The sequence below is a fragment of the Equus caballus genome, chromosome 18 (genome assembly GCF_041296265.1).
Source record: "Equus caballus isolate H_3958 breed thoroughbred chromosome 18, TB-T2T, whole genome shotgun sequence".
NCBI lineage: Eukaryota > Metazoa > Chordata > Mammalia > Perissodactyla > Equidae > Equus > Equus caballus.
Window position 1 is genome coordinate 17,260,791 of NC_091701.1, and position 22,530 is coordinate 17,283,320.

The 22,530-nt window shown below is 39.7% G+C and overlaps 1 protein-coding gene across 7 annotated transcripts in view; it reads left to right on the forward strand.

Moving 5' to 3' along the window:
* Positions 1-10,901: 10,901 nt before the first annotated feature.
* SLC35F5 (solute carrier family 35 member F5) overlaps positions 10,902-22,530 on the forward strand; it is a 39,193-nt gene continuing 27,564 nt past the window's right edge. The window contains exons 1-7 of one of the 7 annotated variants that reach the window (XM_014732255.3): positions 10,902-11,219; positions 12,058-12,148; positions 12,295-12,436; positions 14,823-14,966; positions 18,222-18,284; positions 20,270-20,351; positions 21,152-21,342. In XM_014732255.3, the coding sequence (XP_014587741.2) occupies positions 11,180-11,219; positions 12,058-12,148; positions 12,295-12,436; positions 14,823-14,966; positions 18,222-18,284; positions 20,270-20,351; positions 21,152-21,342 (753 nt within the window). In that variant the 5' untranslated portion in view covers positions 10,902-11,179. Of the gene's footprint in view, positions 11,922-12,057; positions 12,149-12,294; positions 12,437-14,822; positions 14,967-18,221; positions 18,285-20,269; positions 20,352-21,151; positions 21,343-22,530 lie in introns of all 7 variants that reach the window. The other 6 variants (XR_011428472.1, XM_070241804.1, XM_070241807.1 and 3 more) reach the window with 6 other exon arrangements.

Sequence of the window (22,530 nt, forward strand, 5' to 3'; positions counted from 1 at the left end):
GGTTCTTAACTCACCCCATTTCCCAGCTGGAGCAGCACTCTGCTCCACTTGGTCACTTATTAGTCCCATTCTGTCTCACCTGCCCCCAACCTGGGATAGTTGACCACTAGTTTTGTCTTTGATAGTCTCTAATGGTTCTTATAGATAACACACAGAGCAGGATTTGATAACATTATTATATATTTCTCCTTCCATTCCTACATTTCTACATGATGGACCAGTTTTACTCATTCAACAAATATGTGCAGGTTCAGGGAACTCTTTTAGGCACTAAAGGTACACAGTCTCCACTCTAAGGACAATATTTAATACTCGTCATGTCAATACCATGCATCCAATTCATCAGCAAGTCGTATTTTCAAAACCTATCTCAAATCTGTCCATTTCTCTACATTTTCATGACTCCTTACAAGTCCAAGACAACATCTGTCTCAGGACTTCCACGATCACCTTCTGATTTCTCCCTTTCTTCTTTATCCACCCTCCTATTCATTTTCCATACGGCAGTCGGAGTAATTAAAGAAAAAAATTACCCAGAATTATGTCACTCCCTTGCTTAAACCTGATCAATGGCTTTCCATTGCACTGAAAAGGAAACACAAACTTTTTTTAAGAGCCTCAGGACTCTGCATGTTGGCTGCTGCCCACCTCCTTACTCCTATCTTATACCAGGTCTTGCCCATCAAGGCTTTAGCTACACCTGGTCCTCTTCTTAAACCCACCTGTTGTTTCCTCCCTTAGGTTGCTTTCCCCACAGAGGCTTATGTTACTGACTCAATCTCAGTCTTCAGAACAAAAGTCACCTCCTTAGACAGGCCTTCCCTAACAGATCCATTGAAAACTGGCCTCTCCTAGTTACTATCACATGTCCACATTTATTTCCTTCAGAGCATTTTTCACAATCTGTATTTACTTATTTATATTTTTGTTTCCTATCTCTTGTCTACCTTCCCACTCTAGAAAGTAAGCTCCACAATATAAGGGCCTTATTTATTTTACTTATTGCTATATCTCCAGTTCCTTTGAAGTCAGGTAAGATAGTGCATTGTCTTGAATAGAGGATGGAACATAGAAAGCACTCAATAAGTATTCATGGAGTCAATGAATATACTCCCCACATTATCAGGCAATGGTTATTTAGGATAGCACCAATAAATACTGTTTGATCAATTGCCATATGGGGGCCTATGATAGGAAACAATACCTTTTCAGACTCATAATGTGTTTTGAGTTATAGCTCTATAATATTTTGTTCTTCAGGATTACTAAGAATTACAGTGTTACATACTTATGGTGTGAAATATTTAGTATAGTAAATGATATATGTGCACACATTTGTACAAACCTGTATTGACATACTTTCTAAAGGATGTCCTGTGCATAAAAAGGCACTTTTAAATATTTAAAAATATTATATCATGAATAAACCTTACTTATTAACAGGTCTTTTTGTGAACTCCAGGAGTGAAACTAGGCTCTTGAAGTCTTGCCTGAAGCACGGGTCCCAGAGTCATCTTAGGATTTCTCAGGGGAGGTAACTCTGGCCGCAGAAGCAAGCCGTCTTCAGTAGAATCACTTCCTAGGAAGCACTGGCTCACTTGCTTAGGAATAAGGTCGAGAAGTGAGACAATGGTTTCCTGCACCCACCAAACACTTGGGAATAAACCAGGCAGATTAAAGTGGTGAGAAGGCTGACAGAGATCTGCTAGTTATTAGCGAATGACCTATGTTTAGGTCCCCAACTATAAAAATCTCCTTTTTCTTAGGTTTCCTCATAATAGTAGGTTGAGTCTTTTCATGAATTAGTTTATTTAACCAAAGCGGAGAGGAGCTCTTTCATGGCTCCAAAACATAAACCTGCCTCTACCTCACCGATGGCTCTCAAAAGTCCAATGGGCATGGGCTAATTGAGCTTCCGTGACATGAACTATTAAGCATGGACCACTCGTAGTCGGGCCACGATTCTAGGCACCTGAATTTGTTCAGGTTTTCAAGTGGGTACAAGTTCACAGTAGCAGCTCTCCCTCTAGTTTCACCGCTTGTACTCCCCCTGCAGACACAGCTAATGCCGGATCTCGTGCCTTGAAAGATCTCCTATCCCCGCTCCAATGATTTCTGGAGTCTCTGACGCTCTGTACATGTGCTCACATACAAGTCTTCTCTCTTTTTAAAAAATTATTATTATTTTTTCTTTTTGAGGAAGATTAGCCCTGAGCTAACTACTGCCAATCCTCCTCTTTTTGCTGAGGAAGACTGGCCCTGAGCTAACGTCCGTGCCCATCTTCCTCTACTTTATATGTGGGATGCCTACCACAGCATGGCATGCCAAGTGGTGCCATGTCCACACCCGGGATCTGAACTGGCGAATCCCAGGCCTCAGAGAAGCGGAATGTGTGAACTTAACAACTGCGCCACCAGGCCAGCCCCTTAAAAATTATTTTTAATTAAAAATATGGTTTTATTGAGGTGAAATTCACATAACACAAAATTAACCATTTTAAAGTGAACAACTCAGTGGCATTTAGTACATCCACAATCTTGTGCAACCACCATTCCCATCTAGTTTCAAAATATTTCATCATCCCAGTGGGAAGTCCTATACCCAATAAGCAGTTGCTCCCCGTTCTCCTTCCCCTCAGGCCCTGGCAACCAACAATTTATGTTCTGTCTCTAGGGATTTACCTGTTCTGGATATTTTATGTAAACGGAGTCATACAATATGTGACCTTTTGTGTCTGGTTTCTGTCACTTTGCATAAGGTTTTCGAGGTACATCCAACTTTTAGCATAAATCAGTTCTTAATTCCTTTGTATGGCTGAATAATATTCCATTTACATATGTGCCACAACTGGTTTATCCATTCATTCATTTATGGACACTTGCATTGTACTATAGTCTGACTGTTTGTATCCCAAAATCCATATGTTGAAATCCTAATGTCTAATATGATCGTATTAGTAGGTGGGACCTTCAGCAGGTGCTTAAGTCATGAGGGCAGAACTGTCATGAGTGGGAGTAATGCCTTATAAAAGAGGCTCCAGTGAGATCCCTTGCTACCAGGTGTCCGTTTGCCAATGATTCCCATATAATTCTGAATGCCTCTTACCCTCAAGCTGGAACTCCTGTTACATGGAGATAAAAAGATTCATGGATAAGCCTTCAACAATGAGTACATCTTGAAATGAGATAACTCAACTATAGCAAATACATTTGTATTTATTTATTCAGATATGTTTATTCGTTGTGGTGGTTTTAAAATATGTCCACAAGTTAGACACTTTCCTCTACAAAACAGGAGGGCCTAATCCCCCCCTCCACACACACCCCCAATTGTATATGGGCTACGCTTAGGGACTTGCTTCTAATGAGTAGAATACTGTGAGAGTGATGGTGTGATTTCTGAGGCTAGATCACAGGAGACGTTGTGGCTTCTTCCTTACTCTCCCTCTGATACTACCTGCTCTGGGGGAAGCCAGAAAGCTGCCACATCATGAAGATACTCAAGTAGCCTGTGGAGAGGCCCACCTCAGGAGGAACTGAGGCCTACTACCAACAACCAGCAAGGAACGGAGGGCTCCCGCCAACAGCCTTGCGAGAGGGCAATCTTAGAAGCAGATGCTCCAGCCCTAGTCAGGGCTTCAGAAGACGGCAGCCCAGCTGACATCTTGACTGAAACCTTATGAAGAAACTTTGAGTCAGAACCACCAAACTAAATCACTCCCAAATTCCTGACCCACAGAAACTGTGAAGTAATAATTTTTCAAGATGTTAAGTTTTAGAGTAATTTTTTACATAGCAATATATAATTACTACATTTGTTTATTGAATGAACTAGACACTGTAAGACACAAAGAGAAAATCACATTATTCTTTTTCACCTTTTCCCCTATAAACTTGCTGTCTTTCGTTTTTCTTTGCTGCCCTGGGATGGAATAGTAGGCATCTTGCTTAGCTTTTCTGGGTACTTTTAGCTATTAAAAAGTCCATCTTGGTCTACTAATCACATAATTTCTAACTATCATTCAATTTAAACTTCACCTTTTCCCAGCTCAGGGCTGTTTCAGACCTGAAAACCTGTGGTGGGATGGGAAGCTTGGCTGGTTTCTTTATTCCCCATCTTTCTCTACTTCCTCTGTCCCACTCACTAGGCTGAGTCTCATGACTCCATGGGTAGGGGATAGGGTAGAGGAAGGAAGCCCAGTATGGGACAGAAAAGATCTTACTTGACTAGTTTGACTGTCATCTGACATTTGTGCCTTCTGGGAATGGTACAGTGGCATGCTGGAGTTTGCCTGTACAAACTTGCAAGAGTACATTGCTCAATTCTCAGGAATTTTGGGTGGTTGTTAAATCAAACCATCATTAAAAATTAAATTATAAACAAACTTACAATTAAATAAATGTATTAATAACAAAGGTAATAAATATTTATTACCTCCTCATTATTTAACTATATTTTACTAATTTATATTCTTTAAAGATTTTATTTTTCCTTTTTCTCTCCAAAGCCCCCAGCTACATAGTTGTATATTTTTAGTTGTGGGTCCTTCTAGTTGTGGCATGTGGGATGCCGCCTCAGCATGGCTTGATGAGGGGTGCCATGTCCACGCCCAGCATCTGAACCGGTGAGACCCTGGGCCACCGAAGCGGCATGTGAACTTAACCACTTGGCCATGGGGCCGGCCCCTACTAATGTATATTCTTGAGTTTACTATGTCTACTGTATCTGCATGGTGAAAGTACTTTATAACGGTGTCCTCTTGTGCATGTTTTTCCAACTCCATGTTCAGTGATGTCATATTGGTAGCTTGAAGTTGCTGTGGTGGGAGTCAGGAGCCATGGAATCATTCCACAGAAGTCAGAAATGCTACAGATCTGGGCTCTTTTCCTGGAAATCCAATTGTTAAACCTTTACCAGAACACCACTAATATGGTAATATTCCAAATGCAGATCTTTGTTCTCCTGGAATGCTTCTGCTGGGAAATATGTTTCTGTAGTTCCCTCGGCATAGGTGCCATCTCAGCTACTTGCCCACTTACAATTTTCCCTTGAGCAGTTCTCTGTTAGGGATACTTTACCCCTCAAGGCAGCCCTAGTGGATAGAATTTCTCTTAAGAAACCCAATATGGCTCCTTCCTATGGGGTCCACTTCTGGCCCATGAGAAATTCATCTTCATTTGCCCCGCCTGGAAAGACAGCCTATTCCCATCAGAGTCCCTTTCCTTAACCTGCAGTCGGAGAACCAAGCCTCCTGTAGGCTCCAGCTGCATCTTCTTGCCCCCAGACTTGGGCACCGGTCCTTGCATTCCTTAAACTCAAAAGAACATGTGCCAAGACCTTTGAATGCTCTCTTGAAGTGCCCACCTCGCCCCTTGTTTGGCTTGAGGCAGGGAGAAAATCACCTCCCAAATCTCTAGGGGGATGCTAATGGGTATATTCAGATCATGTGGCAACTTTCTTCAAACAAGTTCATACTTTCCCATCTTTCAACTCCTCTCATGGATTCTTAGTCTACATTTACAGCCTGGATAGTTACCACTGATGACGCTGATGGTCAAACTGGATTAGGACATTCCCTGTGTATGTCCCACACAGATAGTCTAACACCTCACCTCAGAACATGCCTGTCTTTGCTACCTATTGTTGGTTATGTGTTTTGGGGCCTCTGCTCAAAGCAGGAGACAAGAGGAAGAGTCACATCTAACAACCTGTTACACGTATCATAGCCTCAGTCTGTTTTTTTCAAATTTTCTCACTTGGGAGTTGAGGCAACCAGGCTGTACATGGGTCACATGGGCAGAGGAAGGCTTCCAGGGACTATGAAGCTCAGGCTGCGTTGCTGACTCAGTGCCTAGCAGCAGATGGGGGCTCAGGTGTGGGTGCAAATGATAGGAGAGGGAAGATCCAAGGCTATGCTAGATGAGTAGTATCAGGTATCAAGTAACAGGAGCAAAGCACAGGCCAAAGACGGGAGATGAGGAGCAAGTTAGATGCTGATGAAGTCAAGATCATATTAGGACGTGGGTGTGGCTGTCAAGGAACTCCTCATTAACATGCACTAGCCTGCTGGCACAGGCCATTCAGCTGGCAGGGGGCTGGTCAGCTTGTTGAAGACACAGGGTGGACATGACAGTACCATTTGAAAGTCCACAGGATCAATTAGATGGGCTTTTTATTTTCTTATCTAGTTCTTTGCCAGTTATGCCTTCAACATTAAGATATAAAAGGAAGTAATACTCAACTGAGACCATTTTCAAAATGAGCATCAATTTGGTGTCTAGCATGGTACAGAGCGCTAAGAGGATACTAGAGAAGTATGTTTAGATGCAGTATCATCTAGTTTAGCAAACATCTGCCTTAACTAGATGATCGGATTTGTCTATAACATGACTTCCTTGAGAGCAGGTCCCATGTCTTATGCCCCACAATACCATACACAAGTAGACATCAAGAGGACACTCAACAATTTCTGATTTACTAGAAGTGTTTCGCTCTTATTTTAAAGGTCTTAGGTTCTCCTCACACACAAACTCCCTGGCCTAGTTTCCAGAGCATGCTGCAACCTCGCTAGAACTCACCTGATCTGTCTTACTTCCCATGGCTTCTCTACGTACATGCTGTACTTTGCCAGCCAGTTTTACAAGTTACCTCTAGACACATCTTATTCATTTGCTAGGGGACCAGAATTTGCCACTCCAAAATATGCCACTTTGGTATGAGGGTTATTTTGAGCTGGAGGCAAATGAGAATCAATAGATGCAGAATGAAGCCTTCCTAGGGCTTTCTTTATCTGACTGAAAGCAGAAATTTCTGAAAAGTGAGGGCTACCATAAATCCCCTCCTTGGAAGTTTGATGGCCATGAAGTAGATGGAAAGCCAACACAGATCTGCACAAACTTTATTCTATTGGTTTCCTCATATATTTACCTTCCCACAGTTTGCTGCTCTTGAAAGTCTAAAACTCTTCTCCTTTGTCACATCTCTACATATTATCATTTTGTTAAGATGCTATATTAGCCCAAGTTCTAACCACTCATTTGAGTTACTTTTCATTGAGGCGTCTCCTGAATGATGTGCACTGTACATGTTAATAAACTGTTTGTTTTTTTCTTGTTAATCTGTCTTTTGTAGGTCTACTTTACAGAACCCCAGCTGGAGAACCTAGGAACATAAAAGAAAAAAGAATTTTTCCTCCCCTACACTCATACTGTTTTACTCTCTTAGAAAAAAAAAAACATTTTTCTCCCCCATCCCCATCAAAATCCTGTCCATCATTAAAATAAGGCTCAGATCCATCTGTTTTCCAAAGCTTTCTCCAACTACATTTACCTGAAGAGTTCACGCCCTCAGAACCCCGGCAATGAGTGGCTATCACTCAGGCACTGTCTTCGGATGCCTATTCTATGGACGTTTGGAACTTTTCTTCAATTCTCTGTTGACACTCTGCTCCTCCAACCTGCCTGTAAACCATTTAAAATCTAGGACTTGATCATACATAAGAAACCCGTACGTAATACCTTAGATATCCCAGAACCTCCCAAGTTGATGACTTCCATTATTGCATATGATTTGCCCCATAAAATGAAGTAATGGTGAAATTCAAAAGCAGTCTTTTACACACAATAATTAAAAAATTTTTTTGAACTCCAATCCATTAATTCATGTGTTAGAAGCACATCAAATCAAATATTTATTGAGCTATGTACCCAGCATTCTGGTAGGTATGGCAGAAAATATGATGGTAGACAGCAGACTCTTGTGAGAGACTATATATACAAAGGGACAATGGCCAGAGCCATATATAAAAATAGAACTCTGACCCACTGTGATCCACAATCTCTGCAGCAATTATTCCAGAAAAGGAACCACAATGTGTGGCAATTGACCCCAAATGGCCAGGACGTGATCAGTAACTGCCAGCTTCCTTAGTTTTTGCCCTATTTCCAATTTAGGACTAACCAGGGAAAGGCAAATAGGCACCCCTACAACCAGAGAGGATGTCTTACATGTGTCTAGTTAGTTTCCTCTAGCCTCTGCCAACAACCTCCAGTGAGGACACACCTGAAGCCTTTCCTTTTTTCTACTATAAAGCTTTTACTCTCCGCTGCCTGCCTTTGAGTCTCTGCTAGATGCAAGTGATCATGCCTGACTGCCTTGCTATAGAGAGCTCTGAATAAGTATCTTTTGCTTGTTCTCATTTCAGTGTTCTTCATTTATTTCTACACTTGGAATTTACAGAATTATTATAGGTGGTTTCAACTATTACCTAGAGGCCCCAAAGACTCATGACGTAGTCATTTGTGATTTTACTAGGGCTTGAATTTGAAACGCAGTCTTTGACACAAGTGTACAGGAGGGTTAGTTAGCTAATGACTGCCCTGTACACATACACAACCTTGCTTTTATGTTCATATTGTGGTATATTTACTTTACAGGGGAAATTATACTCTCTATATTTTGGGGGATTTTTTTTTTGAAGGTGTCACACTTGCTATCTGGTGAATCTTAAGGGTCTACTATCAAGACATTTCAAAAAAAACCTGGAGTGATCAACTTTGAAGAGTAAAAAGGAAGTTAATAAAAATGAAAGATCAACTTTTTAATCCTGTAAGCCTAGGACAATGGGGGTACTGACTGACAGAAATGAAGATGTGGGAGAGGAATTAGGTTTAAAACGTCAAGAGACAGCAGGATATTCAAGTTCATTCAACAAATATTGACTGTCAACTTTGTACTAAGCACTATTCTAGGTGCTGAGGACATGGTGAACAGTATAGCCAAAAATCCTTGCTCTTGCGGAACTTATATTTGAAAATGTAGACACTTGGGGTTTGGTAGGGAGGGAAAGGAAAGATACATGTTTATAAGACTTACTCACACAGAGAGAAGAGTTGAAGTTACTAGATCAGAAGCCAGTTTTCCAAGACTGTGAAATTACTGAGGACTTAGCCTTGGACAAGATATATAGGGACAAAAGAAAGGAATGCCTGAGGTCAGGATGGTGCCACAGCACAGAAACCACACCAAGGTCTGTTGTCACAGAGCAGTCCAGTGGAATTCCTCTCAGAAAGTGCTGGGAAAAATGTTAATGGATTAATCCAGGATTAGAGACTACTTAAAGACAGTCTAGAATTACTTGATGCATTACAAGAATATCACTGCATTGTCCTTTAGTAGATGCTCTGGAAACAGGTGGTAATAATGATAATTTATATTGACATACATTTACAACGTACTATCATTTGCATTATTTAAGAAACAGATAACAGTATCAGCATATTTACAGATGGAGAATTGAGGCACAATAGAGAGTACAATAATCCTTAAGATTACATAACAAATTGTGGGCAGATTAAGAATTAAAAGTTTTCCTGACTCTTAAGGTATTCATAATGCTCTTATTTTTTGTCTATATATGAAAAATGTAGCATAAAAATTCTTAAGCATTTCATTTTTATTTTTTATTTTTTTGAGGAAGATTGGCCCTGAGCTAACATCTGCTGCCAATCCTCCTCTTTTTGCTGAGAAAGACTGGCCCTGAGCTAACATCTGTGCTCATCTTCCTCCACTTTACATGTGGGACACCTCCCACAGCATGGCGTGCCAAGCAGTGCCATGTCCCCACCCGGACCTGAACCAGCTAACCTGGGGCCACCCAAGTGTAACGTGGCACTTAACCGTTGTGCCACCGGGCCAGTCCCTAAAATTCTTAAGCATACGATGAACCTGACTCCTTAAAAGAAGTTAATAAAAGAAAGAAAAGAATAAAGCGGGTGCTGGAATAATTTGATTAATGTCTGAAACCAATTTCCCCTAAGGTAGTAGTTTCAAGTAAATGGTAAAGATTTTTCTATTCTGCATGATAGGTTTCTGAATGATTTATTAGAGGTGCTTGATGCTGATAGTTTACTATAAACTGACTGGATCAACACAAAAAACCTCCATTGGTACTGTTTTATTAGTTATTTGAATTCGTATTCAACAACAGTGAAAGAAGATTTAAAGGTAAGTAATACACTACATTGTGACTAATCTCTTCGCACCATCTGATAAAGATGTTACAAATACACTGGTGGTAGACAACTCCACTAAAATAAACCAGAGTGCTGGCCAAGCCTTTTTTCTTATGGAATATTCAAAAGATGGTTCAGAAAAAAATCTACAGTTAAATAACATTTCTGGAGTTCTTACTATGTGCCATGACTGATCTAAGCCCTTCGCATTTGTAAACTCATGTAACTTTAGCATATATAAAAAAACAGATGGGGCAGGTACTATCTATCATTACGCCCATTCTTTAGATGAGGAAACTGAGGGGCAGGGAGGTGAAGTAGCTTGCCCTAGGGACACAGCTTCTAACTCCAAGAGCTGGGATCTACTTTACATACAAAGGGTTCCAGAAAGAAAAACTTCTCAAGTCCCTTTGCTTTACGGTCCTCTCGAGAAAGGGATATCGAGAGTTTCGTGGCCGAACTTCAGACATGGAATTCCTAGCTCTTGTTCTAGTGCGGGGCCATCGGGAGATTGCGCCACCTCTTTGGTCCTCTGCTCCGCCCCAGCCACCCAGGCCCGCTTCCCTCTCCTTCCACCGCGCCCTGCTTTACTTCTCCCCATCTCCGCTCTTCCCCGGCGACACCTGCGACTCTCCTCGCTCCACGCCCTGCGACCGCCAGGACTGGACTCAGCCCCCCTGCGTCACTCCGGAGAGGCACCCTCCCCCGGTCCGCCGTCGCGCCGCCGTGACGTAACTCGCGCGCCGCCGCCGTCGGCTCGGGGGGCGGGGCCGCGGGGCTGGCAGGCAGGGCTGCAGGCAGGCGGGGGCGGGGGCGGGGGCGGGGGCGGGGGCGGGGGCGGGGGCGGGGGCGGGGGCGGGGGCGGGGCCGGCAGGCTGGCCGGGGCCGGGGCCGGGGCCGGGCCGGGGCGGGGTCGGGGGAGGGGCCAGGGGCCAGCTCTCGGCCTCCGCGGCCATCGCTGCCTGCGCTGTCGCTTCCCCTCGCCCGCTCCCCGCCCTCCCGGGCCGAGCGGAGTAGGGCGGCGTCGGCAGCGTAGCCTCGAGGGGCACCGCGGCTTCAGGGACTGAGCCTCCAGCGCGGCGCAATGTCAGGCGCCGCGACAGCTCTGTGAGTCCGGGGCCGCGGCCGTGGCGCTGGGCGGCGGCGGTTCTGGGCCGGTCCGCTCATGGTGCCGCCACGACGCCATCGCGGGGCAGGAAGGCCAGGTAGGCAGGCAGGGGAGGGCCCCGAAGTCACCTGGAGCCACAGCGGGGACCGAGCGCCCACGAACGGCCCCACCTCCCGCCCTTGGTGGCAGCCGAGGTGTCTTGACCGAAATGGTAACGGTCTCCACGGGCGGAGTGAGGGGGAGGCTGACAGGGGCGTGCGAGCCCGGTCCGGACTCTGGCGACTGGGGAAGCTTCTCGGGCGCCGCCGCCCTCGGGCTTTATCTCGCCTCCCCGGGAGGCGTCACTGGCTTAACTTTTTTTTCCTCCAAAGGAGGAGGAGGAGGATTCCCTTTAACAGCTGTTTGCTCACCACCCTCGTGAATTACTATTTCGATCTGAGAGAACTAGATGTAGAGACCGGGGGTGGGGGGAGCGCGGAAGAGCCTGTTCCTTTACCACGTGAGGTGATTGGAAACGTGTCCCCGAGACTCACAACAAATCACCACTTCTCAAATAACCAAACTCCCCTCGAGGAGATCCGGGACAGAAAAGAGACTTAGAGGCGCGTGTCTAGACGCTGTCCCCCGGGGTGGATTCCTCCGGCGAGAGAGGCAAAGGGAGTAACTCGGAGCAGCTTTTTTCCAGTAGTTAACTATTCTTAAATATGCCATCTGTTGAATATTGCTTTTTTTTCTTTGTGCCGTGTACGTTTCTGAGTATAAAGTCTGCCATGGATGACATGAAAGCCTAGAGAAAAGTGTGAGTTATATTTAAGACACTTTGGTATTTTTCCTTCATTTGCGATCATTTTGAAGATGAAGAGTAAAAAAGATGTGATGAATCCTATTTTGAGTGGTTGATATTTTCATTAGCCTCCTTTTGTGGTTGTTTATAGGTGTGCTGAGTTCGTCACCTCCTTTTAGACTCAGATTTGCGAAGTTTTCAGGCATTGCTCTTGAAGATCTCAGAAAGGCCTTTAAAATAAGGTAAATCCCACACCTTTTATTTACTGTGTGACTTTAAAATTGAACATTAGCTAACAAATGTCAGGTGTTTCTGACATTTTCTCATTTTTGTATGGTTATTTTTCAAAAATCCTCTCTAATGGAATCTGTATTTTCTGAAAAAACAGGCTGCAAATGGTGTGTGTCTTTATCATGAACCGAATGAATTCCCAGAGCAGTGGTTTCGCTCAGCGCCGGAGAATGGCTCTCGGGATTGTTATGCTCCTTCTTGTTGATGTGATATGGGTGGCATCCTCAGAGCTCACTTCGGTATGTAATTCTTGTCCAGGAATGATGTCGTCTGAGGTAATACTGCTGTTCCTCTGTAGTATCTCTAGTTACTCTCTCTCATGCTTACGTGAAGCAGTATTTCAAATAGCATTGAATTATTTGTTTTCTTTGATGTTGAATTAGTGTCAATTCGAGTTAACACTAAAAGGATCCTCTTTTAGTTGTTTCATACGGTTTTCTTGTATCTTTCAGGGAGGGTTACCTAGAAAGTGAGATGTGTGCACATTTTCTTTATATTGGAAGGTGTTTTTTTTCCTGAATTCCATTTCTGTATAAATACTATTTTTTAGTAGAACAACCATTTGGGATACAAAAACTCTTTGTCATCATTTAGTAGAAAGTAAGAATGCTTTTGGACAAATGAGTGAAAGTAATCAGTTTTCATGTACAGGTTACTACTGTGCACATACGTGGGTGCGTGCACATTTATGTGTTTGCTGATTCAAACATTACTGTGATGTGCATGTGTATAGTAATTGCCATTAGTTCAATTTTAGTTTATCTTTATTGATGACCTATTGGTAGTAATGTGTTTTGAGTTCACAAGCTAGTTTTTCTTTCTACTTGTGTAGTTACTTTATTCTGGAGGCTGGAAAGTCCAAGATCAATGCACTGGCAGATTTGGTGTCTGGTGTGGATCTGCTTCCTGGTTCTTAGATGGCAGTCTTCTCCCTGTGTCCTCACAAGGCAGGAGGGGCGGGAAAGTTCTCTGGGGTCTCTTATTTGGCACTAATCCCATTCATGAGGTTGCACCGTCATGACGTAATCACCTCCCACAGGCCCACCTCCAATACCATCACATTGGGGGTTAGGATTTTAACATATGAATTTTGGGGCAACACAAACGTTCAGTGTATAACATACGTATTCTGGATTTGGCTGATTGTTTCCTGAGGGTATCATTTAACTTGCTCCTCATTCTTTTATTTCCTGGAAAATGGTAATTAGGTCTAAAGTCTTGATTTGATTCCCGTTCAGTTTTTAGGAAAAAATACCTTGGTGGTACTGGGTACTTCCTTTGACATCACAACATGAGGCGTATAATGGCTGCAAGTCTTATTTTGGGTGATGCCGATTTGAGCACTATCAAGGTCCTTATCAACCTTTACGTAGTAGTTGAATATGCATCTGATATTGCCCAGCTAGAGTATTTCATTAGGGGTTGTGTAAATAGTGATTTTTCTAAAGGTCATTCTTTCTACATTTATTAGCTGGAATTCTTTCAGGAAAACTTTTCCACAACCACTGTTTGTTTATCCTGAAACGTGGTTCATATAGGAAAGATTGAATAAATCTTGATTTTTTTCATTTATTTGCTTTAGAGTAATGTTGCCTAGCAACTTCCAGTAGTAATCATTGAGAATTTTTTGAGTATCATTATACGTTCGTGGATTTTTGTATATTTGGTGTGTTTCAAACAATTGTAGGTATTCTTTTTGATGCTTAAACTGTCCTGTCTTTGATCAGTGAGAGCCCCTTCAAATTGGCTCTAGTGTCCTTTTAATACGATCCCATTAATCTTTATCATCCTATTTGCTTTCTGGTGCGAGATGCCCAGGCTCATCTGGTCCATTTCCTGCCCATACTTAGATTTGGCCATTTTTTTCAAGAACCCATGGTTTCTTTTAGTGCAGAATGGTACAGGTCACCATCTGGATTCTAGAGGTACTCATCCCTCCTGGGTTGTCATTTTTTTCTACACCTTTCAGTGCACATAACTAGGAAATTTTTTTTAGGAAAGAAAAAATCATGAATTCATACTGATATTTCCAATATCAATGAAGATTATGGTTTTTATAACTTCCTAATAACATTAAAACTTCATGCATTTTATTCATACATCATTCTGTTTCATTGCCTTTCATTCTATTTCCTCTGTTTGGGCTGTTATTTAGCCTTTCAGAAACAGCTCATGATAGTTTCTCATGGAAACTTCCATAACCTTCCAAATGATCTGTTTCCCTTTGGTATTCTTGTGGTACCCTGTAGACCCCTCTCATGGTACTCAGCACGTTATGCTGTGTGCTCTTCATATATACATATATGTAATATATGTATCTCCTTTCAGGAAAGCTTGTCTTTTTTTTTTTCCTTAGCCTCTGGCACAAGTAGCATTACATAGTAGGATTTCAGTGAATGCGGAACAAAACTTTTTTAGCTTGTTGCTTTGTTTGGGAATATTATCCTTTGTATGCAAGGTAAATTCAGTATTCGGAAGTGAATCTAAAATATTTTTATAATCCTTTTGATCTTTCCTGTCCAAATGAATTTTAGAGTTAAAAATTGTATAATGACCTCATTTTATTGGAGATGAGTAATAAGGTTTAAAGTCATCTCATAGTATCTGTAACTTTTTCCTCTGCAGTATGTTTTTACTCAGTACAACAAACCATTCTTCAGCACCTTTGCAAAAACATCTATGTTTGTTCTGTACCTTTTGGGCTTTATTGTTTGGAAGCCATGGAGACAACAGTGTACAAGAGGATTTCGAGGAAAGCATGCTACTTTTGTAAGTTTTAAATTTTAAGTGTTTGTTGGAGAGGGGGTATATTTTTTCAGAGTTTGCAGATGTATTAGTTTCTTGAAGGACAGCAAGATTTTAAGTTGTTCAGTTGAAGTGAAAGTAGCATGATACAAGAAAAGCCTACTTTTGTCCAAAATTTTAAATTTATTCTTCTAATCAACTTGGTATCAGAATATCTTTTGAAAAATTAAAAGTACATAATCACTTTCTATCCCTTACCTCATGACCTCCTCTGAGTTGTTAAAAATTATTGAACTAGGGCTGGCCCCATGGCCGAGTGGTTAAGTTCATGCGCTCCGCTGCGGCAGCCCAGGGTTTCGCTGGTTTGGATCCTGGGCACAGAAATGACACCATTCATCAGGCCATGCTGAGGTGGCGTGCCACATGTCACAACTAGAAGAACCCACAACTAAAATATACAACTATGTTCTGCGGGGAATTTGGGAAGAAAAAGCAGAAAAAAAAAAAAAAGATTGGCAACAGTTGTTAGCTCAGGTGCCAATCTTTAAAAAAAAAAAGAATTATTGAACTAGCCTAAATCAGTTAAGGTGGAGTAGATGATGAAAGTAAGGAATAAGAAGACTATCTGGAGCCTTTGGTCATTTGCAGACTGCATGAGAATCATCTGATTAGTTGTAAAGTTGATTATAGAAGCAAAATAATTCAAGGTTTTATATATTAAAATGAAAGTAGCATGTATCAGATGTTTGGCTAATCAAATTACATTCTTTTGTTGATGTAACATAACACGCTGATTCATAGTGTTGAAAAAAATGGCAGTTTATATAGTGATGTATCTTCCTTGTAGAAGTAGAAACTGAGTTTTTGAGAATGGAGAGTATAAAAATGAGTTTTTGAGAATGAAGGATGTAATCCTTTTTCTTTCATTCCCTCTTCCTTTCTTATTTGTGGTAAAATATACATAACATCAGATTGACCATTTTACCCATTTTTTCTTCTCCCCTCTTTTTTTTATTGTAGTAAAATATATGTAACAAAGTTTACCTTATTAACCATTATTAAATGTATAGTTCAGGGGCATTAAGTACATTCACTTTGCTGTGCAGCCATCACCACCCTCCATCTCCAGAACTTTTTCATCTTCCGGAACAGAAACTCTGTACCCATTAAACACTAGCTCCCATTCTCCCCTCCCCTGAGACCCTAGTAGCCACTGTTTTATTTTCTGTTGCTATTAGTCCTTTTCTTCTATGTGTACTATTTTTTGTGGGCCAAAACAGCATTATTTCTAGTTTTATGAGTACATTCTTGAGAAATGTACCCATTGGATTTTTGTCAGAGTCCTTTCAGCAGCTGATTTTGTAGTAACGCGTGGAAATGTTCACTCACATGTGCACAAATATTTGACTTACTAAAAATATGAATATATATATTTTTTACTTTGCAAAAGTAATTCATATACATTATAGAAATGCATAGACATTTTAGTATTACCTATAGGAACATATTGTATGTATATAAATACATGTATATTGTTGAAAAGTTAGGAAATACAGAGGAATAAAAAGAGGAAAATAATAAACTCTACTATTCAAGGAATAATAACTGACAGTTGTTTGAATATATCCTGCTGTTCTTTTTCATGTATTTTTTTGTTTTTTACAAAAATGAAAGTGTACTGTTATGTCCTGTTTTATAGCTTGTTCTGTATTTAGTTGTAACAACTTTCTATGTTACTAGGACTTTTTTTTTTCTTAAAGATTTTATTTTTCCATCTTCTCCCCAGAGCCCCCCGGTACATAGTTGTATATATTTTTAGTTGTGGGGCCTTCTAGTTGTGGCACGTGGGATGCTGCCTCACTGTGGCTTGATGAGCGGTGCCAGGTCCACGCCCAGGATTTGAACCTGCGAATCCCTGGGCTGCCGGAGCAGAGCACGCAAACTTAACCACTTAGCCACGGGGCTGGCCGGATAGGACTTTTTTTAATGTTAAGTATTTTTTAATTGTAGTAGTGATAAATGTTCATTGTTGAAGACAAATTATGATAACAAGAAGAATAAGGATAGTTTATCCATAATCTTACCATTCTAAGACCACTATAAATATTTGATACTATCTATAGATATATGTTCGTGTGTATATATTAAAAAATTATTTATAGCAGAAATAAGTTTAGTCTATATGTATCATTTTCTAACCCAATTTTATTTTTCATTTAACAATATATCATGAATACCTTTCTAGGCTAATAAGCATTTGTTACCATCTTTTCCTCTTTCATTTAACTAACCCTTGATAGTTAGATTGTTTTCATTTTTTTCTTTGGATATAAGTAAATTGGAATATCTTTATACACGTCTATAGTTATTTACTTAGGATAAATTCGTAAAAGCATCATTGCTGGGTATGATAATAATGTCATTTTTAAAGCTTGTGCTTGCTATTGCTAAATTATCTACAATAGTTATACCAAATTTATATCTCTGTGAGCAATATGTAAGATTGAATCCTTACCAAAACCCCAACATTTGCCAATTTGATAGGTGAACAGTGGTATCTTGTTTAGTCTGCATAGTTTTGGTCATTTTTTTTCATATATTTGTTGCACAATAGAATTCTTTTGTCAATTGTATCTTGTTCATTCTTCGTACATTAACTTTTACTTATTGATTTATAAGTGTTCTCTAAGAGCATGGGCTCTGGTGTTTGCATCTTGTTCTGTCACTTGCTGATTGTGTGATCTTGGCAAGTTATTTAACCTCTTCAGACTTTAAGCAGGGATGATGATAGGGTATCTGTGAGTGTGAATACAAGCATGCTTTATACAGCACTGGCACAATTGTTCTCAAAGCGTGGTCCAGTCCCTGAAATCTGTTTAGAGGTTCTTGAGGTTAATACTTTTGTCTTGACGATAGTAAGATATTATTTGTCTTTTTCACTAACCCACCCAACCTTTCCCTACTATTTTCCCTACTAATCTGAAATGTTATGATAGTATTGTGAAAAGGGCATAAGTTTTGGAGTTAGACTAATAACTTGAGTTTTAATCCTGACTCTGTTACTTAGATGAAATCTCTCAGCCTCAATTTCTCCATCAGTAAAATGAGGATGTTAGTATCTGTGTTGCATAGTTGAATACTAGGCATTAACTTCTGTTATTATTAATAATAGTTATACTCTTGTAGGTCTACTCTAGATTTTTGGTTCTGTTCCTTTGAGCTGTGACTGACACTAGTTCTACTTTATAATTACTTGAGTTTTATGTCCTGTTATCGTAGTTTGCAGATGCTGAAGGTTACTTTGCTGCTTGCACAACAGATACAACTATGAATAGTTCTTTGGTAAGTGCTTCTTTTCTCGTCAGGAATGGAGTGGGTGGAGTTCAGCCATGGTGGGAAGGACTGAAATAGCTCTGAGAGCACCACAGCTATATTAAGTTATAGATATATCTCAGTATTGGGTGCTCTCCATGAGAATTGTAACACGCTCCTCTCTTTCCTGAGGGATACTTGGGGCCTAGAAGTAAGCAGTTCAGCCACCTCAGGGGAGAGAACGGAAGAGGAAGTTAGTTAAGGACTGAAGATAGTAAAGGACGGTCCTTTGTCCTTAATTTCTTACCAACTTTGTCAGTTCATGTTCATTATTATATTGTTACTTAGAAACATATTGATAGTGAGACTATATAAGCAGCTTGTTCATTTATTCCACAAATTTTTAAGAGAGCTTAATATGTGTTAAGTACTTACTCTAGGCCCTGGAAATACAGCTTATGTTCTAGTGTGTGAGAGTGTGTATTGGGGAGGGGAAGAAAGGTAACAGCAAGCAAATTAAGTAGATAACATAGTCACTTATTTTAAGCATTTATGATCTAATTGGAGAGATAGTATGTAAAAATCTGTTCTTTTTATAGACCATCATTAAGGCATCTCTTTAAATTGTACTGTTTCAAATGTGACGTTCTATCTGAGAAAAATGTTAAATTTACACTAAAATTTAATACTAGTTTATGAAGCATTGGCTTGATGACCTTATTGACTGTACAGTGTTTTGTTTGTCTGGCTTTTAGAACTACAGTTGCATTCAGGGTGGGTTACCAGGGGCTGTGAAGAGTTTATGAAGCTTAGAGAAAATGTAGTTTCTTTTCTCTGGGATCTTAAGCATCAACAAGATTAATGTCAGTTGCCTCCATCAGTGTAGAAGGCAGAGTTGAGACAGCAGCCTACTCTTCTGACTACGCTTCAACTAACATTTGCTATTATCTGTAAAATGGGTATGTCAAATTGTTCTAGGCCAATAGCTGTAACGAAATGTTCACTGTAACAAAGAGACTCTGTCTATTTCCAGATCCTATTGTGTCTTCATTTACTGAATGTTTTTCTTTGGCAGAGTTCTATACCAGGAGTTAAAGGAGAAATTAAAGAAATAAAAAACATTTTCTTTTAATTTAAGAAAAAGCCTATTTGGAGAATTGTGTCTTAAACACAGATCATCTGAAGAACATTGGTAAAAACAGTGGAGGAATTTAGAACCACTTAGAAATGTAGATCTTTAGTGCATGGTTAGACAAACCTGACTTTAATTCTGTTTTCTCCCACATGATTATTTTATATCTCAGCTTCTAAAATAGTTCCTTGAAAAGACCGTATTATAAAGTGGTTGTGAGGACTAATGAGAAATGTATGTTTAACTGCTCTGGACTTAGTACCTGGTACCTGGGAAGAACTGAAAAGTGGTAGCTGTTTTCTTCTTATCTATTGATTCTGTAAGGGTTTTCAGGAATTTTTGGTGTTAGTTGAATCTTAAGTAATAAGGGGAAATAATTTGGCAGCTGTACATACATGTCGTATACGTGATTATCTGTTCATTGTCTGCCTTCACCTTTGAGACTGCATGATCATTGAGGACAGAGACTTTGTCTTTTTTCATCTTATATCCCCAGGCCCTAGAACAGCTCCTGACATAGTAGGAGCTTAGTGCATATTTGTTAAAAGAATGAATGAAAAGGAATGGGAGGTAACCTGTTAGCCTGGAGAAGTCTGTTTCTATGACATTTAAATGTCAGATATCATAATGTACCAATGCTGTTCTGTTACGTTTCTAAACTTTAAACTGCTTGTTTTCTGTCGCTGTACCTGTGTGGATCATTTGAGTTTCCTTTATAAGCCTTGAAAATGTATTTTGGGAAAATTAGGCTGAGTGAACATGGTGGTGAACAGGCATGTTTCAGGTGGTGTCTGTGTTCACCTACCATCCACTGAAATTTTAGCCAGTAGACCAGCTATTATACTTACTGTTTATATTTGTTTCTGTTGCTTTTGTATTCCAGAGTGAACCTTTGTATGTTCCTGTAAAATTTCATGATCTTCCAAGTGAAAAACCAGAGAACACAAATGTGGATGCTCAAAAAAGTAAGCAAAACTGAGAATTTCATAACTTAGAAATGGGTGGAAATTTTAGCTTCATGCAAATCACTCCAAAACTTAGTGATTCTGCAGGTTGACTGGGATCACCTGGCAGTTCTTCTTTTCCACTTGGTGTTGGCTTGGCCTTCGGTCTTCCAGAAACTTGAATGGGAGTTTTAATGAATTCAACCGGAAATAATTTCCAAATACCATATATCTCTATGGTTTCATTATACATATATACATATATATACATTAAAATGAACAATATCTTCTTCAACCATACCATCAAAGACCTTGATAGCAAATTATGGGAGTTTTGCTGGTTCTGTGAATTGAGTAAAGAATGCCAGCTTCAACTTACGGCACAGTAGTTATTCATAATATTCTCTTGCAAGGAGTGCACCTATAGAGGAATGTTCTGCATGCTTGACCAGGAAAATAATTCTTATAAATTGAGTATCTTTGTGGAAAAATCAAAATAAAGTTATACTATAAATGCTAAAATAATAATCATACTGTAATCCCAAACCAGGCAGTTGTGTAGGGACACAGTTGAAGAAACCTTCTTTGAATATTGGTCTTATTTTAAAACCTTTAAAACACTTTTATAGATGAGAACATTTTTCTAACTCTTTGAATGAGCAGATCTGCCCTAGGTAATAATATAACTCTGGTTTTCTTTGTCCAAGTCTGATCCTAGATGGATTAAATAATATGCACTTATCAGTAAATTAAAACTTGTGACTTTTGTTGGATTCGAGGGGAAGTATTTAACGATTTTGTACTATACTTTTCCTTTTAAGCTCCCAAAAAGTCTCGTGTAAGGTTCAGTAACATCATGGAGATTCGACAGCTGCCTTCGAGCCATGCGTTGGATGCTAAGTTGTCTCGCATGTCACATCCTGCTGTGAAAGAACAAGAGCCCTTACTCAAAACTGTGGGGAAACTTACTGCAACTCAAGTAGCAAAAATTAGCTTTTTTTTTTGCTTTGTGGTAGGTCTTCTCTTTATTATATGTTTGGAACTTGAATTTTAAGGCAGTATACATACCAGCAATATACTCTTGAAGTGTAAGACTATTAGGTTGCTTAATCATGACTTTAAACTCTGCAATCTGGTATCATTGGGGAATGAAGAGTATCATTCCCCATACTTGCCATGCCTCAAAGAATTCAATAAATACTATAGTACTACAACTACTCATATATTCAGAATTTGGCATTGCCTTATGGTCAGAATAATAAATAGTTATTTTACCCTATGATGTCTATAGCGCTGGTAAATATCCAGATAAGAATTTACTGTATGCATTGATTTCTTCAAATAAGTGTTTTTGCAGTTTTATATTAAATTCATGTAAATGTGGTCAGGTATTTTAGCAGGTACTCATAGTAAACATTTCTACGGAATTTCTAGTAATATTATCGATAGCATCTCTATTATTTTAATATAGAAACTGAAAAATGTGCTTAAGATTTCACAGAAAATAATCGTATAGCAAATAAAATATTATTTTGGGCTAAGCTTGGATTAGATACTTATCTGAGTTAGTGAAAACTCTGAAGTTTCAAGTTTAAAAAATGAATTTCAGTGTTCTTTTATATATATCTATACCTCATTGGATATAGCCTAATCTAAGGTTGGTTAGTATGAGCCTTTAAGATTTCAGTTTATACTGAGCATTTTTAAACACTAGATGATCCAATGCTGATATCAGTATTATTAGCCTGACTGTAAGGTTTTTTACTTCACGGTTTTGCCTCTCATATTTTACTGTGTAGCCCATTTTTCTCCATTCTCTGTCTGGAAAACCTCTGTTTTAGTGAAACTGCCATTAATATTTTCAGCAGTGCAAGTCAAAAAATCTTTGGGAATTGTAATATAATTACATATGTAATAAAGTTAATTTAAAAGGCTCATATATTTGGATTATGCTATTAGTTGTGATTTCTGTTTGCTTGTTTTAAATGACTGGAAGATAAGACTAAGATTTATTAATTATATATTACCTAATTTTCAAAGGACACTTGAAGTCAAGTGTAATAAAAGCATCTATATAGTAAAAGTTTTTAAAAAAGGGGAAAAGATAAGAGCCAGATTAAATAGGTAATGTCTGTGTGTGGGAGGGAACCTGGCTGTGGAATCAGATGATTATATTAGGAACTTCTATGTAAAGGAAGAA